A 15,940-nucleotide genomic window follows, 5' to 3' on the forward strand; every position below is an offset into this window, starting at 1 on the left:
AGGAAGCTTCTACCTAATTTTGACAGCATGCTCCGATTCAAAATACCCCTGCAATCTCTCTATATACTGTGTTGAGTTGCGTAACAAACCTTTCTTTCCCTTTAAAAATAGCAGTTTGTATTTGGGGCCCAAATGACACTAACTGATGTATATTTATCTCGGAAACACATTATAATTGGTTCTGAAAATTAGTCTAGTAACATTTTCCGGCGTAAAAACGACATAGGTCACGACTTTGGGAGGATACATTCCCGCCTCCCAGTACCCTTGATATATTGTTCATGAATCATTTGCTGACTAAAATTAGAGACCTAGCTATCAAAAAAACTGCTAACCTGAAGGTTGACAATTGATTCCAGGCTTTAGAAGGGTGAGTAGCAATCACGTCATTACTGTTCTATACTTTATAACCTGAGTTAATTTTGCATGAATTTGTATGCATGAGAATTCACACATTAGATTGTTTCGACGACATCTTTTTGAAGACAATGGTAACTTCACAAATATTCGTTTTCCGGTGTGAAAAAACGATATAGATAAGTCACGACTTAATAAAAATTCGCTTAGAGTCTGAATTTCGGAAAATATTCTTCATATTAATGACGTCAATTTCATATGCGTGGCTTATCCTTGAGTTTTCCTTTTTTAGTAAATTAAAGCACACTCAGCGTACCGGTAGTTGATAGCATGTTGGACTTCTAATTCGAAAGAAGTGCTTGCGAAAAAAGAAATGCTTTTTCCCATGTTCGAATTTATGGTACTTTATGGTAAAAAATCGTATTACTAATCATAAAGTTTCAGCTGAGAAGAACCTATTTATAACTTCTTTCTGTGAAAAAAAAACTAGTATTGGCTTACTCTCTATACACTAGTATATGTATCTTATAGCTTCTTCATAACTCTATAACTAGTAAATTAACTCTATAATTCTAGTGTAGGCTACCACAAACAGAAATATAAAAATTTAATCTGTAGATGGATAAATTTTCAACAGCTGATATCTTTGTATTCATATCTGTCTTTTACCCCTCCACCCACCTCTTTCTTTGTGTTTCTCTTTCTCTTTTTTGGGTCTGGCCAATTCAGTATAAAAAAATAATATAAAAAATTAATATCTATTCGACGAACTGGTCGGCTTGGTATAAAAAACTAATATTTATTCGAATAATCGGCAGGTTTGGTATCAAAACTAATACATATTCAACTAACCAGTTATTTCGTATGACCTGTTAGCAGAATTTAAACAGTTCGTGGAAACGTACTGTAAGCAATGACGTAGCCAGGGTGGGAGACGTGGTGGTCTAGAAATCCTCCCTCCTCTTTAGTCGAAGAAGTCAAAAGGATGTAAAGGAAAAAAAAATCATTAATATAATAGAGAAATAATGTTGCAACAAACCTGAACATGAAACTCTCTTAATTATGCTAGTTTCTAATCGTTATGAGTTTAAATTGATTATTCATCCTAATCTGTGTTCTTTTTAGGTTTTAATCATTCATTCACAGTAATATCTATTATTGTTTAGTTTAACTTGATTGCTCAATTTGGTTTTTGTTCGTTTTTTTTTGCTTCATTTATTCATTCAGTTTCTTCTGTAGGTTTTAACTCGGACTTATTACATGATTCAATTTCATTCGTTTTGGGTTTTATTGGTGCTTTCAATTTTCGTTGAAACTGTTTTTCTTGAAATCTTTGTTTTAGTTACCTATATTATAAAGGTGAGAATGTTATAAATTGTTAAAATCCGGATCACAAAGAGATTTTATCCAAAAACATTTAAGATCCCAAGGACTGCCTTTTTTACACAAATGAACAAATTACACAAATGCAATATTCTAGGCCCCACGGCTAAAGGATAAACTTTAGAAGAAAGGTAAAGAGTATTGTACCATTTTAGATTGAGCATTGGGAGCAGATGTATTCCTATATAGCCTAATTGAAAGCCTCTAAGTCGTCCTCTTTTCTAAAATTATACCAAAGGGGACTGCTCGAATAAAACCAATCGTCATAAAATATCAGAAGAGGATTCTTTGACCAGAAATTTTGAGTTTTGGTCTTTTTTTATGAGTTGGAAATTACAGAAAAGAAACAAGCTCCATGGTTGTCGTTTTGGCAAGAAGTCCCTTCGTGAAAAAACATGATGTCATTCTGACTGTCGAAACAGCTATTTCAGTTAAAGATTGACATATACAAAAAATGTGTCCTTGGAGGCAAATTCCCTGTAACACTCTGAATATTATGTTAAAAACGAATAGATATTAACTAAGAAAACAAGGTTTTCTAAAAAAAAAAAAAAAAGGTTAAAAACGACCTTTCGAGTCAAAAGCATCATTAAGACTCAAAACGAAGAGAATGTATACTGTATATAAAGGAGAATTCCACTTCTTATAGCCCTTACTTTTTTTACTTTTTTGGTTTTTCTCTCCCATGCTTCAAGAACGAATGCTCTAACAAAAGAGTAATGAGATTAAAAGTTAATTTCTTTTTACATGTTTTTTTTTATTTCTTTTAGCCCCGAGAATGGAAGTGTTTATTTATTGGGAGTTTCTTTAAGCAATTAAATAAAAAAGAAAAACGTTTTTTTTTTCAACTGAAAGTAGGGAGCAACATTAAAACTCAAAACAAACAGAAATTATTCCGTCTATAAGGGGGTTGACCCCTCCTCAATATCTTGCTCTTTACACTAAAGTTATTGTAGAACTTTTAAAAAAGCTTTTTATTCTAGTTAAACTGCCCTTGTTTTTCAGGTTTCGTTCTTAAGGAATTGGGAAAAAAAAGTCAAACTTTAGCGTAAAGAGCGAGGCATTGAGGAGGGGGCAACCCCCTCATATACAGAATAATTTCTGTTCGTTTTGAGTTTTAATGTTGCTCCTTACTTTCAATTGCTTTTTTTTCACTTCTCACCGTCTTTCAAAAAATGCCGGTAAATCTGGCTCACCCTTCATGAATAATTCCCCCCTCACGGAAACCTCCCCCGTGGAAAATTCTTTCAACATAATTCCCAGCAAAATTACACCCGGAAATTCTCCTGTAAAATTCTCTCCGGACAATTCTATCCTGGCTATAAATCTCCCCCACCCCCGCCATAAAATTTCTTGCAGACGATTCACCCTGGACAATTCTTCTTAGCACACTGTAATTTGATAAAGACTTTAATTTCTAACCGTTTCCCGATCATTCGGGAAATCCCTCCACCATGGAATTTTTTTCTCGGAAATCCAATAACGGTGAAAATAGCTTGTGGATAATTCCCCTGGAACATCTCCACATGCAAAATTGAGTTGGCAAAGAGAAAGTAAGAAAGAATAAAAAGAATCTCGTATAGGAATTTTGTCAAATCCCCCAGTGTAAAACTACCGTTGGAAAGTTCACCCCCCCCCCCTCCGAAAATTATTCCTCTCCATGGAAGATTCACCCTATGGAAACCCACAAAAACAAATATTCCCCCTCCCAGAAAAATTGTATACTTCCCAATAACAAATACTGTACGCAAATATTGGACCAATTTCATAACTTACAGGCCTCTCCTCAAGGCCGTGTGGTGTCATATTACCTCTAAAGACATAGCTATGGGATATTTCAACTATGCTGAACAAAATGACAAACTTAAAACTTTAATCGGGGAACTTTGGAGAAAAAGGGCGGGGGGGGGGGGTAGCTGCCCTGCAATTTCTTGGGTCACTTAAAAAGGGCACTTAAACTTTTAATTACCGTTCGAGTGCAGCCACCCCAGTTTTCTAGGACCACTATATCATTACGATCATCGCTGGAAAAGAAAGAGAAAAAACAACAAATAAACACACATCCGTGATCTTTCTTCTGGCGAAAAAATAAAAAATTCAACATTTTTCTAGATAGGCGGTTGAAACTTCTGCAATAGAGTTCTCTGATATGCTGAATCTGACGGTGTGATCCAGTAAGATTCCTTGACTTTCAGGGGGGGGTCCTCCCTTTTTCAAAAATCAGGTAAGTTTTCTCAGGCTCGTAACTTTTGATGGGCGACAAACACTAAACTTGATGAATCTTATTTATTTAGAATTAGCCTACTAAGCTGATTCTTTTGATGTATCTAATAATGTCAAAATTCAATTTTTTAGTTTCGGTTACTATTGAGCTCGTTCGTTACCACAAACTGTTTGATGACATTTTCCGTTCAATTGTTTTGAAAGGGAATCCGCAAATAAAGCACTTGAAATCACCAACTGGCTATACTTTGGCATCCGAAAATACTTTCAATTAAGCATCAGTTAAAATTTAGGGTCGATAGGGGAATGGGCCTAAGAAGGAGGCAACCTCTTTATCATATTCAGGATGATTTCAATTCGCTTGGGAATATTAATTGGAGCATCTGCTTGGGGTCGGTACCTGTGGAACCAGACGTTTGTCCAACATACGAGTTGTTTTTTTGCTTTAATTTGAAAAACTCCGTTAGCAGAAAGACTTGGGAACCGACATAATCTAAGACAATGTTAGAATTATTTACATCCATGCTATTTTTTTTTCTATATGCACGAAAAATCCCAATTTTAGCCACTTCAATCCATAGGTTGTCATGATGAAGCATCCTAATTAGGAATAAGCAACTGACTTACAACTTTGGTCTGATTATTTAAATCTGCAGGGTCTGTTTGAACTTGATCCCCCATTGTTAATTTTTCAGAATAGTATTCTCATAACAGCACTGATATCAAACACAAAGAATAGAATTCTTTTGCTTGGGCTTAGATAAGAGCAAGAAAATTATCCGATACAAATTAGATAAGGGAGTTATAGCTAGAATTAGCTTAAGCTTTGAAGTTTCCATTGCAGACAAAGGAGCAATTGGATCTCAATTGTGATCAGTTTACGACCTATAGAGTTAAAACTTTCAGGATAAATCATAAAAAACAACATTAATAATAAAAACATAGGAAATGTAAACGCATTTAACACTTTTTAGATGAGACAAAAGTAGCCATTACATGTAAGTTATTGTAGAAAATCGGTCACTTTTTAGGGCTCAAGACCTTTTTAAGTAACGCTTGACCTTTCACTGTCTTTTGATTGACAAATATTCAGTAAAACAGTTTTTTTAAGCCAAACAGTCATAACTCAAAATAACTCAAATAGCAAAAGCCATAGCTATACAACGCAGCAGGAGGTCTAGGCAGTGACGACTTTTATATTTTTTCTTTACTCACAGACTTTTTCCTTTTTTCTCTCAACTTTTCCCGTCTTTTGGTCACACAATAACAAGAAAAACATACCTCAATGCATATTCAATCCAATTTTGATGATAAGTTTAAATTTCTATTCCCGTATTATATCTATTTTTGGCACCAGGAACTTGTATCAATAAAAAAAAAATAAAATCCTAGACTATGATCCCACAGGTGGTATTTCAATATAAGCGACCTTTAAAAACACCAGAAAACAACAATAAAGTTCTGTAAGATCAGACGACAAGCTATTCGGCATAGTTTTGTTTTGATTTAATAAACAAATAAAAAATCTAAATTAAAATACAGATTTTCAAAATAATTTTTGCGCAACTTCCCTTGAAAAATTATTTTCATAATTGCAGCAGTAGCTGCTATTTAGTAAAGAGCTAACTACGGCCCATAGTAATCGGAACTTAAACACTATAATTTTCACAAAATTGTCAAACGAGAGAAAAATCCTTAGTCGACGTTAAATTTTAAAGTGATTTTTCAGCAAAGAGCTGGTTTTTCACAATTCTATAAACATAGGAAAATATCATTAGTCAGTATATTTGAGCTAGTTTTATACATATATTTTGCAAAGGCTAACGATTTTTTTTCATTTTAAGCCTAAATTTCACTCTACTCCTACGAGAAGAATTATTTGGTAGATTTTAATCAAATTGTATGATCACTCTGACTCAAAATAGCACGAAAAACTTGCGTCTGCATTTCATCTGCAAAAAATATTTCTAAGGCAAAATCAGGCAATGCTTAGATATTCAAACATGTTTTTACGTTAAAACATAAATTAAGGTATTTTTAGACATTTTATCTTTGTTATTTTTTTTCCTTGTTCACTTTTCCTTCAAAATACTAAAATTAGCTGATTCGTTTTACCGTGTAAAAACTGCAGATGCAAATAGATCGGTCCAAATTTAAGTAAGACATGGTCAACCAGGACATGCTATAGCAGACTTGGAAATGCAAACAGGAAGTTTCTGCATACAGATATAATTTTTACATGGGATTTATTAGCATCATCAATTATTTTCGTAACAAAAAATAATCAGGAGAGAATTTCGGGCTATTTCTTCCTCCTACCTCTCCTATATGGCCCAAGAATACATTTGATCGATGACTATTGTTCTTGTTTAACTTTTTCACATAGTTTAGATCAGATATAAAACGTATTACCCAAGGACCATCACTGATCCACGAAGTCTTTTGCAACGATATATAATGCTGTCATACTTAAAAACGATATCGGGTCCACATCCTTCATTTTTAATCTTAACAAAAATATCTATTTCCTTGGTGGCACGAAAAAAAAAATTGTTTTGTACTTTATAGTGCATTCGGATAAAAACCATTTTTTTTTAAACACAGATTTAGAGAAAGCCTACCTCTAGTATTATTATGATTAAAAAGAAAGTCATACTTATGGCTGAAATCAAAATTACAAAAACTACACCGCCGATTATCTATCCCGAGCTGCCACTCAATAGGACCTTTCCAAAGACCTTGAGATTTCATTCCTGTGCTTGGTACCTGCGGAAAACCTATTCTAATCAATTGATACCTAGGTTTTTTTTTGTGGCGTGGCTCTATAAGCATAAATCTATCATATTCGTCATGATATCAAGAAGAATCATCAAGGCGTAGTTACTCTGAACAAATCATTCGTGTCGAAAGTACCGAGACATAAGTTAAGTAAAAAAAGTTATGATACACCCATTCACTAGTACAAAACAATCATGTTCAATTTGTGTCTGGCCAGGTCATAATATGTCACCATCTTTGGTTCGCTAATAAGAAATATTTTTAATGTTTGCAAGTCAACACATAATCAATTTTGGTAATTGTGGCTTAACGGTATTGCCAAATTATTTAGTCTGTAAACTGATTTTAAGTCTGTAAACTATTGTGTAAAATAAAGTAAAAAACCTACAATTATAATACAAACACTACCGAAGAAAAAAAGTAAGTGGTATAATCTAACTTTTAACCTGGTATAGAGCGAACAACACTCCGTAGTAACAAAAAGTTTAAAATACGTTTAGAAATAAACTGCCAACTAAAAAAAATCGCCATCTGACACAGACTCAAGAATGGTAACTATTATTTCGGTTCGTCTTAAAAGTAAATGTTTATTGCGAAAAGAAATTTATGGTGATTTCGAAAAATGTCTGAAGCCGCTCGAAAACGGCGTCAGATAAAAATGAAAAGTGCAACATTGGAATCAGCATAGTCAAAAACCTAATATAGGGAAATTACGCCCCCCCCATAACAACAAGGAGAATCACTTTTTTGTATGGGTAGCACTGATCTGTCTCCCGCTTCTTCTTTTTTTCCGGGGCTAGACGTTTACCAGAAAATCATAGAGAGATGTTTAATGGCTGGTTTAAAAGCTAATTTTTCATATCTACGTGCTTTTTTTTATAAATTCCATCACCTGCAAGTTCGATATGGCACTAAAAATGGCAATTTTGTGCCATTTTCATAGGGATGGGGCTAGGGGGCGACCAAAACATCGTAGACAGATGCTTAATGGCTAAATACAAAAGCCATTTTTCATGTCTATATTTTCCCATAAAGTTCACCATCTGTGCCAAGTGCCAAATGACACTAAAGATGGCACTTTTGGTGTCATGTCTCAAGCTGGAAAAGCTAGGACTAGTGGGCTACCAAAACTTCTTAAAGATATTTTCAATTGCTCATTTAAAAGCTATTCTCATACCTACGTACTTTTTATCAGTTCTACCATCCGTAAGTACCATATTGCACTAAAAACGGAACTTTTGGTGCCACTTCTTAATTGGAAATGCTTGGGAGCATAAATCCGTACCATTATAATAAAACCCTTAGCTGGAAATTTACAAGAGCCCCTCCGGTATACTTCCCCTCCCACCCCCTTTGTAAGTCTCATTAGTCCGCAGGGAGAATTCACCATGAACTCTTTCACATGGTCAGCCGAAGTTGAGGCTCACAAAATGATTTTAAGATATCGACTGTTCTTAAGAGGAAAAAGTTCAGAGAATAACAAATAATTGAATCTTGAAATTTCGAGTGATTATTCCTTGACATACCTTCTCCCCTCTTCCTGTTGGTAAAAATTCAGTTTCACCAAATATAGTTTAATGGTCTCACTCTTTATAATAGACTCTTCAATTATCTCGATGTTCTATAATAGCCAATTACAAATGTATTTTCTGAGTAAGGTCCAATGACAATGCTCTTGTTGATGACATACCTCTCCGTAGTCCCTATATGTCCCTAAATCTATATATATATATATATATATATATATATATATATATATATATATATATATATATATATATATATATATATATATATATATATATAAATATATATATATATATATATATATATATATATATATATATATATATATAATATATATATATATATATATATATATATATATATATATATATATATATATATATATATATCTACTAGCTGTTGGGGTGGCGCTTCGCGCCACCCCAACACCTAGTTGGTGGGGCGCTTCGCGCCCCCCCAAGCCCCCCGCGCGCGTAAGTCGTTACGCGCCATATTAGTTACGCGCCATTGTAGTTGTGTCCCTGTGTCCCACCTGTGAATATAGATAGATTTATATATGTGTTTCAAACTACGTAAAAATTGCGAATATACAACATTCTTGGCTTTCCCATTGTCTGTCCATATACAAAGCCGTATGTACTAATAATGACGTCATATGCAAACGCTCTTTTTACAAACAAACACACATGCATACACACAACTCGTTTTTATATAGATAGATAGATAGATAGAGCAATAGATAATCAATTCTTAACAACTGAGCGTTTCGCTTATGTAGAATAATATCTCGAGGTAAAAACTGATCACCGACCATAACGATTGCCACTTCGTCGATAGTCGGAGCATTGTATCTACGCACATGTTGGCCAGGAGGCGTTTTGTCAGCGGAAATAACAATTTTATGAGTATCAGTAGGCATCAAATCGATGGCTGTTTTGAACAGACGCACTAAATTATTATTTTCGTGGAAAAGATGTTGCAATTGGGAAACGATTGTCCTTTCAACGTGCCTGATTTCTTTCTGTTCTTGTAATTCCTCGGCACGCTTTCTTTTCTTACTTTCTCTATCAACAGCAAGCCTGATTTCTTGCTGTTCTTGTGATTCCTCGGCATGCTTTCTGTTCTTTCTTTCTCTATCAGCAGCAAGCGTGTTTCCCTGCTGGTCTTTTGATTCCTCGGCACGCCTTCTTTTTTCACTTTCTCTTTTAGCAGCAAGTCTGCTTCTGCGTTGCTCTGGTAGTTCCTCGGCATGCTTTCTGTTCTTTCTTTCTCTATCAGCCTCAAGCCTGTTTCCCTGCTGGTCTTTTGATTCCTCGGCACGCCTTCTTTTTTCACTTTCTCTTTTAGCAGCAAGTCTGCTTCTGCGTTGCTCTGGTAGTTCCTCGGCATGCTTTCTGTTCTTTCTTTCTCTATCAGCCTCAAGCCTGTTTCCCTGCTGGTCTTTTGATTCCTCGGCACGCCTTCTTTTTTCACTTTCTCTTTTAGCAGCAAGTCTGCTTTCGCGTTGCTCTGGTAGTTCCTCGGCACGCTTTCTTTTCTGACTTTCTCTATCAGCAGCAAGTTTTTTGGCATAGACTCTTTGAGCATCTTCATCAGTCATTGTAAATTTAAACATTAATAGAATTCTACGCGAACATATGTCTTATATAACTTGAATGACGTCACCTTCAAAGCAAAAATGATGGCAACTAATTTCATGACGTCAGCCGAAACATGACGTCACCTGATCCACAGATCCACAGACAACTTATTTTTATATATATAGATAGATATATATAAAAATAAGTTGTCTGTCTGTGTGTCTGTCAGGTGACGTCATGTTTCTGTGTCGACTGACGTCATGAAGTTAGTTGTCGTCATTTTTGCTATGACGGTGACGTCATTAAAGATATTTAAGACATATATGTTCACGTAGAAATCTATTAATGTTTAAGTTTAAAATGACTGATGAACTTACAATGGCGAAAGCTGATGAAAATGCTCAAAGAGTCTATGCCAAAAAACTTGCTGCTGATAGAGAAAGTCAGAAAAGAAAGCGTGCCGAGGAACTGCCAGAGCAACGCGAAAGCAGACTTGCTGCTAAAAGAGAAAGTGAAAAAAGAAGGCGTGCCTACCTGCTGATTTCTGTAATTTAGTGACGTCCAAAAATGAATTGATTGAAAAAGTATTTCCGAATATTCTAAAAAAATTATAAAAATAATAAATGGCTAAGTGAAAGAGCGATTCTCGCACCCAAAAATATAGACGTCCACGAAATCAACAATATTGTTTTGACCAAGATTCGAGACCAGGCAGTCCTTTACAAGTCAGTCGACACAGTTTTGGAACCAAATGAAGCGGTTAATTATCCATCTGAATTTTTAAATTCCATAGATCTTTCAGGGTTTCCACCACACGTGCTACAACTAAAAATAGGCGTACCAATAATACTTTTAAGAAATATCAACCCACCAAAGCTTTGCAATGGCACGCGACTTGCCGTAAAAAAAAAAACAATGGAAAACCTAATAGAGGCCACAATCTTGACAGGGCCTTTTGAGGGTGAGGCTGTTCTTATTCCTCGCATTCCCATGATTCCAACGGATCTGCCTTTTCAATTTAAAAGATTGCAATTCCCAATTCGATTAGCATTTGCAATCACCATTAACAAAGCTCAAGGTCAATCATTAGAAAAATGTGGTATAGATCTTAATACTGATTGTTTTTCCCATGGACAATTGTACGTTGCATGTTCGAGGGTCGGTAAACCTGACCATCTATTTATATGCAGCGACAATTGGACAGCGAAGAATGCTGTATATTCGCAAGTTTTACGCAGTTAATTTGTATTGTATCTATCTATCTATATAAAAACGAGTTGTGTGTATGCATGTTTGTTTGTAAAAAGAGCGTTTGCATATGACGTCATTATTAGTACATACGGCTTTGTATATTCACAGACAATGGGAAAGCCAAGAATGTTGTATGTTCGCAATTTTTACGTAGTTTAACTCCTGCAGACGAAATGAATGCTTGCCTGAAAAATTCTAATTTATGGGCACATGTAAAAATATTAAAATTAACTACAAATATGCGTGTCCGATTGCAAAACGATGACTCTGGTCAAACATTTTCAGATCAATTGCTGGCAATTGGAAACGGAAAGCTCCCAGTAGTGGGAAAGCCAAAAATGTTGTATATTCGCAATTTTTACGTAGTTTGAAACACATATATAAATCTATCTATATTCACAGGTGGGACACAGGGACACAACTACAATGGCGCGTTACTAATATGGCGCGTAACGACTTACGCGCGCGGATGGGCTTGGGGGGGGGGGGCGCGAAGCGCCACCCCAACAGCTAGTATATATATATATATTTAAAATTGAATGTGTGTGTGTCGACTGACGTCATGTTTGTTTGTCGACTGACGTCATTATAAGGATTGAGCTGTATGTCGTCATGAAGTTGTATGTCGACTAACGTCATGTTTGTCAACTGACGAAATTACACACCGGGACACTGGGACACAAATGACAACCGGGACACAGGGAATATAAATGACGACCGGGACACTCAAAGAGAAATTACAGACTGGGACACCGGGACATAAATCACGACCGGGACACAGGGAATATAAATGACGACCGGGACACAGGGACACAACTACAATGGCGCGTAACGACTTACGCGCGGGGGGGGGGGGGGTTGGGGGGTTGCGGATCGCCACCCCAACAGCTAGAATATAAATAAAAATAAGTTGTTTGTTTGAGTGTGCCAGTTGACTGACATCATGTTTGTGTGTCGACTGACGTCATTATAAGGATTGAGCATTATGCCGTCATGAAGTTGTTTGTCGACTGACGTCATGTTTGTCGACTGACGAAATTATAGACCCGGACACCGGGACACAAATGACGACCGGGACACCGGAACCCAGGGAATATAAATGAAGACCGGGATACTCAAAGAGAAATTACAGACTGGGACACCTGGACACAAATAACGACCGGGACGCAGGGGTTATAAATGACAACCGGGACACTGGGACACAAATACAACGGGGACGCTGGGGGGGACATATAAATGACGACCGGGACACAGGGAATATTCGATTTGCAATCACCATCAACAAAGCTCAAGGGCAATCTATCTATATATATATATCTTCTATATATATAAAAATAAGTTGTCTGTGGATGGATGGATGGATGTGTCAGGTGACGTCACCTGAAAAAACTGGATCAGGTGACGTCAAAACTGAAAAAACTAAAAACTAATAAAAAAAATAAAAAAGCTAAAAAACTAAAAAAACTAAAAAAAGGCAAAAACTACAAAAAAAACTAAAAACTAATAAAAAAGCTAAAAAACTAAAAAAACTAAAAAAAGGCAAAAACTACAAAAAAAACTAAAAACTAATAAAAAAAAATAAAAAAGCTAAAAAACTAAAAAAACTAAAAAAACTAAAAAAAGGTAAAAAAATAAAAAAACTAAAAACTAAAAAAAAACTAAAAAAAAGGAAAAAACTGAAAAATAAGCTAAAATAAAGGTAAAAACCAATAAAAAAGTAAAAAAAAAACTGAGAAAACTAAAAAAAGGCAAAAACTACAAAAAAAAAACTAAAAACTAATAAAAAAAAGTAAAAAAGCTAAAAAACTAAAAAAACTAAAAAAAACTAAAAAAAGGTAAAAAACTAAAAAAAATAAAAAATAAAAAAAAACTAAAAAAAAGGAAAAAACTGAAAAATAAGCTAAAATAAAGGTAAAAACCAATAAAAAACTAAAAAGAAAAAAAGGAAAAAACTAAAAAAAAATTTCATCTAAAAAACTAAAAAAAACTAAAAAAGGTAAAAACTAAAAGAACTAAAAAAGAAAAAAATAAATGACGAAACTCAAAGAGAAAGCGACCAGGACAAAAGGAATGTTCGATTAGTAATCAACAAAGCACCGGGACACAGGGAGTATAAATGACGACCAGGACATAAGTAAAAAAAAAACTATCTATATATATAAAAATAAGTTGTCTGTGGATCCGTGGATCGTGGATCAGGTGACGTCACCTGAAAAAACTGGATCAGGTGACGTCAAAACTGAAAAAACTAAAAAAAGGCAAAAACTACAAAAAAAACTAAAAACTAATAAAAAAAATAAAAAAGCTAAAAAACTAAAAAAACTAAAAAAAGGCAAAAACTACAAAAAAAACTAAAAACTAATAAAAAAGCTAAAAAACTAAAAAAACTAAAAAAAAGGCAAAAACTACAAAAAAAACTAAAAACTAATAAAAAAAAATAAAAAAGCTAAAAAACTAAAAAAACTAAAAAAACTAAAAAAAGGTAAAAAACTAAAAAAACTAAAAACTAAAAAAAACTAAAAAAAGGAAAAAACTGAAAAATAAGCTAAAATAAAGGTAAAAACCAATAAAAAACTAAAAAAAAAAACTGAAAAAACTAAAAAAAGGCAAAAACTACAAAAAAACTAAAAACTAATAAAAAAAGTAAAAAAGCTAAAAAACTAAAAAAACTAAAAAAACTAAAAAAGGTAAAAAACTAAAAAAAAATAAAAAAAAAAAAAAACTAAAAAAAAGGAAAAAACTGAAAAATAAGCTAACATAAAGGTAAAAACCAATAAAAAACTAAAAAGAAAAAAAGGAAAAAACTAAAAAAAATTTTCATCTAAAAAACTAAAAAAAAACTAAAAAAGGTAAAAACTAAAAGAACTAAAAAAGAAAAAAATAAATGACGACACTCAAAGAGAAAGCGACCAGGACAAAAGGAATGTTCGATTAGCAATCAACAAAGCACCGGGACACAGGGAGTATAAATGACGACCAGGACATAAGTAAAAAAAAAATTTAACAAAACTAAAAAGAAGGTAAAAACTACAAAAAAACTAAAAAGAAAAAAAAACTAAAAACTAATAAAAAAACTAAAAAATCTAAAAATCTAAATAAACTAAAAAAGAAAAAAAAAGGAAAAAAATAAAGGAGAAAAACAAAACTAAAAAACGAATGTATATACAGACCGGTACACCGGGAGACAAATGACGACCGGGACACAGGGAATATAAATGACGACCGGGACACAGGGACACAACTACAACGGGGACACCGGGGGAAACAGGGGGATATAAATGACGACCGGGACAAAAAACTAAAAAGAAAAAAAAAACTAAAAACTAATAAAAAAACTAAAAAATCTAAAAATCTAAATAAGCTAAAAAAGAAAAACAAAGGAAAAAAATAAAGGAGAAAAACAAAACTAAAAAACGAATGTATATACAGACCGGGACACCGGGATACAAATGACGACCGGGACACAGGGAATATAAATGACGACCGGGACACAGGGACACAACTACAACGGGGACACCGGGGGAAACAGGGGGATGTAAATGACGACCGGGACACCGGGACAGGGAATGGTCGATTAACAATCACCATCAACAAAGCTCAAGGGCAATCATTAGAATCATGACGTATAGATCTGAATACAGATTGTTTTACCATGGACCATTATATGTTGCATGTTCAAGAGTCGGTAAACCTGACAATCTATTTATATGCAAAGACAATGGGACAGCAAAGAATGTTGTATATTCGCAAGTTTTACGTAGTTAAAACCATATATATATATATATATATATATATATATATATATATATATATATATATATATATATATATATATATATATATATATATATATATATATATATATATATATATATATATATATATATATATATATATATATATATATATATATATATATATATATATATATATATATATATATATATATATATATATATATATATATATATATATATATATATATATATATATATATATATATATCACAGGTGGGACATAGGGACACAACTACAATGGCGCGTAACTATTATGGCGCGTAACGACTTACGCGCGCGGGGGGGCTTGGGGGGGGGCGCGAAGCGCCCCCACCAACTAGGTGTTGGGGTGGCGCGAAGCGCCACCCCAACAGCTAGTATATATATAAAAATAAGTAGTCTGTGTGTGGATCTGTGGATCAGGTGACGTCATGTTTGTTCGCATATGACGTCTGAATTATTTCACACTAATACAAAAGAAGAAAAAAACTAAAAAAGGTAAAAACTACAAAAAAAAACTAAAAAGAAAAAAAAACTAAAAAAGCTAAAAAACTAAAAAAAACTAAAAAAAGGTAAAAATCTAATAACTAAAAAAAACTGAAAAAAATAAAAAAAGGCAAAAACTACAAAAAAAATAAAAACTAATAAAAAAACTAAAAAAGCTAAAAAACTAAAAAAACTAAAAAAAACTAAAAAAAAGTAAAAAACTAAAAAAAACTAAAAACTAAAAAAGAAAAAAACTAAAAAAAGGAAAAAACTGAAAAATAAAAGAGAAAAAGAAAACTAAAAAAATATGAATAAATATATATAAAAATAAGTTGTTTGTGGGTTATGTCTGTCTGTCTGTCTGTCGAGTGACGTCTTGTTTGTCCGCATATGACGTCTGAATTATTTCACACTAATACAAAAGAAGAAAAAAAACTAAAAAAGGTAAAAACTACAAAAAAAAAAACTAAAAAGAAAAAAAACTAAAAAAGCTAAAAAACTGAAAAAAAACTAAAAAAAGGTAAAAAACTAAAAACTAAAAAAAAACTGAAAAAACTAAAAAAAAGGCAAAAACTAAAA

General features: G+C 33.4%; 1 protein-coding gene across 5 annotated transcripts in view; it reads right to left on the bottom strand.

The window, feature by feature from the left end:
* The window catches only part of LOC136034723 (venom dipeptidyl peptidase 4-like), a 108,682-nt gene that overhangs the window by 66,261 nt on the left and 26,481 nt on the right, over nucleotides 1-15,940 (bottom strand). For 2 of the 5 annotated variants that reach the window (XM_065716086.1, XM_065716085.1), the window contains exon 1: nucleotides 4,591-4,721. The exons of the other annotated variants lie outside the window; for them this stretch is intronic. In XM_065716086.1, the coding sequence (XP_065572158.1) occupies nucleotides 4,591-4,644 (54 nt within the window). In that variant the 5' untranslated portion in view covers nucleotides 4,645-4,721. Of the gene's footprint in view, nucleotides 1-4,590; nucleotides 4,722-15,940 lie in introns of those variants that run through there. 5 annotated transcript variants of the gene reach the window in all.

The sequence above is a fragment of the Artemia franciscana genome, chromosome 13 (genome assembly GCF_032884065.1).
Source record: "Artemia franciscana chromosome 13, ASM3288406v1, whole genome shotgun sequence".
NCBI lineage: Eukaryota > Metazoa > Arthropoda > Branchiopoda > Anostraca > Artemiidae > Artemia > Artemia franciscana.